Here is a 6926-nt window from a genome sequence, read left to right on the forward strand (position 1 = left end):
AATATTAATAAATGATGAGAGACCACAGGTAGGGAAGATCATGCTGCAGTTCAGGTAATGTAAGCCCTGCCTTCACAGACAGAAGCTCTGGTTGCGAGGGGATGGATCTCATTGCTGTGGCTGGCAGAGGTCCATGAACACTATGATTTACTGGGCAGTTTGAACACATGGATACTCCAGCAAACCTGTCTTCCTTGGGAAGTGTTTAAGGGATGGGGAAAACGATGGGGAAAGAACCGGCAGTTTTTTCATCTAAATTTAGACTATTAACCAGTCTGTGTCTGTCATTTTGTGCGTGAGACAGGGACAGAAACGGGACAGATGAAAGGAGAAATGGAGAGCTCGTAAGACACAGGGGGAGGAGAGAAAGAAATGAAGGAATGCGATAGACGGTGAACCCTGAGACTGGCGCTGCGAGCACTACGGTAAGAGAAGCAGAGCTACAAGAGGCGTGCACATGAAAGTGAAGGATAGAAAGATAAAGACAGGTGGGGGGAGAGAGGTGGGGTAGAGGGGAGATTTGAGAGAGATTTCTGGAAAACAGAAAGAGGACAGAGGAAAGAACGAACAGAAAAGTAAAGAGACAGAAAGAAGGTCTTTGGCTCAGGTAAGATGTGACTGATTATTTAAATAAATTAAAAATTAAATGTGGTGATTATTACAGTATCTTGCATTGGATTCTATAGTGCTCATATTCCTGTCCAGAACAGCAGTGATTGCCTCACCATGGCAATGGTCTTGTCGCATTGTTACTGATGTGTCTTTCTGGGATATAACTAAAAAACGGGAGACTGAGAACAAAAAAAGGAGAAAACACTTTTTATATGGTGTATCATCATCTTGTGCAGTGCTTCAGAATGTTTATGTTTGCTCTTTACCTGTTGTGCCATGTGGTGTGGATTCAGCAATGAATTGATTGTCCCGCCCATCAATGTGTCGTGAAAGAGGGTCTCTGAGTGTGTGTATCACAGAAATCATGGTGAATTATAACAATAATTCATTAATGAGAATAATTCTGATCTGGGAGTGAAGTGTGTCTGAATTCTGTTTTTGTGCTCTTTGCAGTTAACCTTATCAGTTTACCACTTGACTGTTAGAGGAAAGACTTCTGTTGCAAGAACAGCCAGGGAATCCAATCCTAATCCTAATAACAATTTTGTCGTATTATTCTCCCCTGAGTACCAGTAGATCAGGCTAGCATCAGAACAAGCAGAATTCCTATGGACCTCTCGATGTGCTTCTGTTCTAATGCCCACTGATGTGGGTGCGGGGTTGTTAATGTGTTCCAACACTCCTAGCAGCTCAGCCTGAAGACTTGACGATGCTCCTGGCCCTGACACTGCTGCTCCTGCTGACTCTGCACCCTGAACCCAGCACTGTGAGTAATCACCCCGCAGATTCACACAGCCCCAGCTTCCTGCTGTATTAACAGCCCTAGGCTGCTAATCTACTGATGAGGCACAGCACACAATCACTTGGCTTCAGCATTGTTGAGTGTGCTCCTATTTATTGAAGACAGGGTTTGAAAAATTAAACTACAGAAAGGCTATGTTATGATCAGCTGGCAGACCTACTATTCTTCAGGGTGTAAACAGCACTGAGTACTGCACATGCTGCACACCTGCGACTTAGTTGTTACAGGTACAGAGAGACACCTCGGACCAGCTGACACTGCAGCTCCCTCACAGATGGGCTCTTCAGCATAGCCTGTCTGCAGGGACAGTGCAGCAGCTCTGGAGAAGACTGATGGACACAGAGTCTTTTGCTGTCCCTCTGCAGCCACTGCGCACACATGGAGAAAGTGGTGCATGCCTTGACAAAAGATTTCTGTTCTTCAATAAAAAATAATTGAGAATTTGCTTTGAAACATTTACAGCAAGTACTCAAACATGTTTAAGTGTTTAGATTCTCGTTCTATGCTCGTTTGTTCATTATATGGTATTTCGAACTGAACTGCCGAATTGCTATTCTTCAGAATTTGTATTGGGTTTTCGGATGCCTGTGCTTGAGTCTGTTGAGCTCGGGCTATGTGACTGACCAGGCTGAACACCTGTTTCCCATTTCACTGGACCTGGGCCAGGACAGATGTGCTGGCACACACTACAAAGCTGAGCCGGAGAGAGGCTAGCCTCTCCATTGTGAAGACTCCTGCTCTTATTGGGCTGATGTGAGGAGCAGGGCCCCTGAGCTTGAGCTTGATAGGAAACATAAAAACAGGAAGGAATGAGGGATCAGATCACACAGAAGAGGTAAGAATTCACACTCACGCAGCTGGGGCTGGTCAGGACTGTACACTGGGACCAGGCAGGCTAGAGGATCCGAGCAAGGACAGGCTGAGCAAGGCCGGAGACAGATAGGAGTGTGAGTGTGTGGAAACGCTGTGCTGTGTTCCAGGCGGGCAGGGCCCAGCGGAGACAGAGACTGGCAGAGGAGACTCTGAGGCCATACGTGGAGCGTGTAGATCCAGGTGAGTCTGACGATCTGAGGGGGTTACAGAATCTGACCCAGGTACGAGCTGCCTTGCTGTGGTGGATCTATATGTAAAGCACCTCTGGATACTGTAGGATATAACATGCTACATAAATGCAAATGATTCCATTCATTTATTTTATTTTTTTATAGTTAGGGATTTAGTGTTAGAATTTGAATTAATTAGATAATTAGATAATGAAACATCTACAGTTTATTGAAAACCTCCACTAAGTGTTTTTTACTAGTATAATAACTTTGACAGTTCTCAATAACAGAAGAAAACCAGGCTTGTCATTTAGCAGACTCCAGCTCACATTGATCAGAATCCTAAAATCATGTTGATCAGCAAATCCAGGTAAACTATACATGAGCAGCCTATACTGTATATATACTGTACTGTAGTGGCTAAACCAACACATTTACCAACCAAATCTCCAGAATCACTGTCAGCACTGCTAACATCCTTTTTTACTTTTTATACACCTGTAAAGCTAAAGGGCTTCTTTTTGTACTGCACAATATAGATCTATCAAGATTAGCTATTATCTTAAAACAAAATCACTAAAAATCACTGCAGGAATGTGCTTCTTTATACTTCATTACTAAGGTAATGAAATGATCTGGATCAATAAGGGGAGCAGGAATTACATTTGGGATGTACCTAGAATTCTGAAGGAATGTAGGTTTGGGGACGAGGTTATAGTTTGAAATTAGAATAAAACTGGATTCAAATGGGTTTTGCATCAGGGTTAAGACTAACGCTGAACATGGGACATTCTTAAAGGTAAGGGGAAGGGGAATTAGAGTGAGGGAGGATTTAGGGTTACCCCAGAATCCGGGGCTCAGATTACAGTGGGTACCCCGCTGCTCTCCCAGGGGAGCTGTGTAAGCTGCTGCGATGCCGCACCCCAGTCGGCTCCTGGTGCCAGGTGGTGCAGGAGGATGGGATCCGGGTCCCCAAGTGTGTGTGTCCCCAGAGCTGCCCACGGTGAGACTACCCCCTTCCCCTCTCTCTGTCTGTCTGTGCGCGTGTCTTTGTGTCGCCCCTCTTCTTCTGTCCCCTCTGTCCACTTTCCCTCACACAGGCCAGCAGTGAGGTGCAGCCAAAAGCACCCATCACTGCAGCATCCTTATTGTCTCCAGATCAGACTCATGAAGACTTTGAATATTTTGATTATTAGGAGGAGGAGGAAGGCAAGTTATCATAGACATACAGATAGTCAGCTCTTGTTAGAACAGAAACATTGTTTCGCATGACAAGTTACAAAATGACTCTTGCTTTCCAATACTGTTTATTTTCTATTTCTGTGTCTTGTTAACAGCATAAGTAATATGCTATATCATTAGTACTATAATAGTTGTAATATTACAAGCAGAAGTATTACTGTGGTTTTTAGTATTATAGTTTATCACTGTATTAAAGGTAGAAAAGGTTGTGTTGATGTAAAAGTCTCATTCTATACCAGAAGATCTGTTACTGATGATTATTACCATTATTATTACTATCCCAGTACTGACAACAGCAGCAGTATTGTGACTGTCTCACGTTTAGTGCACACATTAATTGCAATGTTTATGTGAGCAGGCAGGGAGCACCAGCATGCAGTGTCCTGGGGAAGACCTATGGGAATCAGTGTCTTCTGCACAAGGAGGCTTGTCGCAAGAGGCGTCACATTGGCCTGGCTCACCTGGGGCCATGCATAGGTATTGATCACAGAGCTCCTGCACTGAAGTACCCCTCACCCCACTTCATTAAACCAAAGATGCACAAGACTATACAGCACAGTAGTTAGACAGTACTGCACAACAAGAAACATTACTTCATATTACTGCAGAGTACTGCACAGAATTCTCACTCTCTTAGTCTGAGTATTCGACTGCCTGTCCGTCTGTCAGTTACGCAGTCCGTGTGCACAGAAGAGGAGTATGAGCAGTTCCCCTATCGACTGCTGGACTGGTTCCTGCTGCTGAGCACCATGGGAGAATCGAATGGAACCAGCGCCATGATGCAGAGCTGTCTGAGCCACACACATCGCCAGAAACTGGCAGAGGTACTGGTGGAGACTGAGACAAAGGGGAAGGGAATGAAAGGTGGGGATAGGATAACCTTGGGGTCAAGATGTTCATTTCCAGTGTCAAACCACCTATGCCAGCAGAACAGTTTCTTCCTGTTGGATGCTCCTGACAGACCTTGAGGAGCAGCATCACTGTGAAAGTCTCATTCTGCGCTAGAAGACCTGTTACTTCTATAACAATAAGAGTGCAGCAGTGCAGCTCAACACTTTACTTTAAATTGCTGGGAAACGTTCTAAGAGTAAGGCATAAGTGTTGCTAATTCTTAATGGTTTTTGACATTAGAATCTGGATTTCTGTCTGTGATGTAAGTGCACGGGGAATATGCGTTCCTGAAACATATGTACCGTCCAGTACCTCTGTGCCCCCAGTGGCGATTTGGACTGCTGGATCGGAACCATGATGGAAAGCTGAGCAGGCGGGACCTGAAGAAACTTTGTTACAAACAGATGCCCTTGGAACACTGCGCATCACGATTTTTCTTGTAAGATCCCAGCCTGTTGTATAGTACAATACTATATTATAGTACCAATTTGAAGTTGAAAGACTGAAACACACTTTCCTGTGCCCGGGTTGGTGTTTCTTTGTGTTTATGTACTGGGCCAGGTCTTGTGACAATGATGGGAACAAGAAAGTGACCCTGCAGGAGTGGACAGGCTGCCTGGTGGATCGCTCTGAAGCCTGGTTCCAGGAGTTCATGTGTAAGTGCTTACGTGCCCCACAGAGAACCCTTAGAAAACTGCACTGCAGCAAATAATGGCACTTATGAAGCTACAATATAATTTCAAATACAAATTTCAGAATGGTGAGCTTAATTATTATGGTTAGAACAAACTTAAAAGTGTATATTTGCCATATAAATGTACTTGGGTGAACAGCCAGACCACTTTAAATAATACTGATGTAGGAGAATTAGTTGCACTGTATAGAAAGTTTCTAAATGTTTCATTACAGTGAAATGCTTGGTTCCTGCAGCTTTAGGCGCAATGGGGAACAATAGTGAGAGGCTGTATGTCAGAAACAGTGTGAGGTTGAGGTTGCTGCACTGCTGTCCTATGACATAGAGAAGGATAGGTCACCTATTTCATTGCTGTGCTCTTACCCCACCACCCTTCATCTCCCCTACATTTCTCTCTCTTTCCTGTCTCTTCCGAATCCTCACTCACAAGCCTTCCTCTCACTACCTGCCTCTCTCACTCTCTTCTACCCTCTGTTTTCCTCCATCTCTCCCTCAGCTATGAAGATGGGTTCCAGTCAACTGTGTCGTGTGGAGGACAATAACCACTGAAGCACCAAGTTAATAAACTGATCAGGAGTCTCAGAGAGAAGGAAACACTCTCCCCTTCTCATGTCCTTTTGTATGCCTCCTGTCTGCAGTATTCTGAATCACAGTATTGTGAGCTTGCACCTTACAAGGAGCCACCTGGTGGGAATATAAGGTATAGCATGACACATTGTTTTGCAATTTGTGTTTTATTTTTTATCTGTAAAGTTCAGTCCATGCCTTGTGATTCCGACTTGGAAATAAGGCCCTTTCACCCACATGGACCTGTGAGAGTGGAAGAACAGTATTTAGAAGCATAAAATCAGAGCAGCACTTGCTGCTTCTGGAGGGCAACAGTCCTGTAGGTATCCTTAAATCACGACCTTCAGACCTGGAAACAACATTACATTTGCTTTTGCAAAAAAACAGGCTTCCATTTATCAAACAAGACTTCAGGTGCAATGAAATCTTCAGATTTCTCGCTACTGAACTGGACTGAGCATGAATCCAGGCAGAGGCCAAGTGGTACAAACTGAGACAATATTATCAGGGTAACTGCTCACAAAAGTTCAGAGGTGGACTGGTAGTATACTATGCTGCAGATCAGGATCAGGAAATGGATAAAGTACCGTATCCTGTGAGTTTAGCCTACAAAGTGTTTGTTCCTATCTTTTTTCATTTTTGAGTAATTTCATTATGCTTGGCAGTCATGATTTTGAATTTTAACTGCCTTATGTTTCTCTTGCATGTCTTTCATAATAAAGTGCAACCTGATCAAGTCCTCTGTGGCGGTACTATGTCTGTGCTGAAGGGGTGCAGAACTGGAGGTGTCTTTCTAAGGGGTGAAGGGCAGAGAGAGCACACATTTGTATCATTTTATGTGTTAGTGGTCCACAACAGGGGTGTTATCACAGAAAAGCCAGTGATTGCCAGTTGGTTTCAGGCGTAGTTTTCATTATACAATGCATGGATACTCTAAAAACAGCAGCTCTCTATTGCCTCAGAGCTGAACAGCTGAGCAAGACTGCACACTGTCAGTGCTGAAATGTCAGACATCTAAGGATGCAACAAGGTTGCAGTTGCAAGTGGTGTTGGTAGACCCCTAGATGGCACTCTT

The 6926-nt window shown here is 44.1% G+C and overlaps 1 protein-coding gene across 2 annotated transcripts; it reads left to right on the forward strand.

Annotated features, from left to right (window-relative positions):
- Nucleotides 1-254: 254 nt before the first annotated feature.
- sparcl2 (SPARC-like 2) lies at nt 255-6571 on the forward strand. 2 transcript variants are annotated; one of them, XM_015346581.2, is made up of 9 exons: nt 255-425; nt 1302-1378; nt 2395-2467; nt 3349-3460; nt 4058-4176; nt 4369-4523; nt 4917-5029; nt 5152-5246; nt 5781-6571. In XM_015346581.2, the coding sequence occupies exons 2-9, from the start codon at nt 1322-1324 to the stop codon at nt 5831-5833; spliced, it is 777 nt and encodes a 258-aa protein (XP_015202067.2). In that variant the 5' UTR covers nt 255-425; nt 1302-1321; the 3' UTR covers nt 5834-6571. The 2 variants fall into 2 exon arrangements, with proteins under 2 accessions (XP_015202067.2, XP_015202070.2); XM_015346584.2 differs by lacking the exon at nt 255-425 and adding an exon at nt 558-607.
- The last annotated feature ends 355 nt before the right edge of the window (nt 6572-6926 follow it).

Source organism: Lepisosteus oculatus, chromosome 4 (genome assembly GCF_040954835.1).
Source record: "Lepisosteus oculatus isolate fLepOcu1 chromosome 4, fLepOcu1.hap2, whole genome shotgun sequence".
Taxonomy (NCBI): Eukaryota; Metazoa; Chordata; class Actinopteri; order Semionotiformes; family Lepisosteidae; genus Lepisosteus; species Lepisosteus oculatus.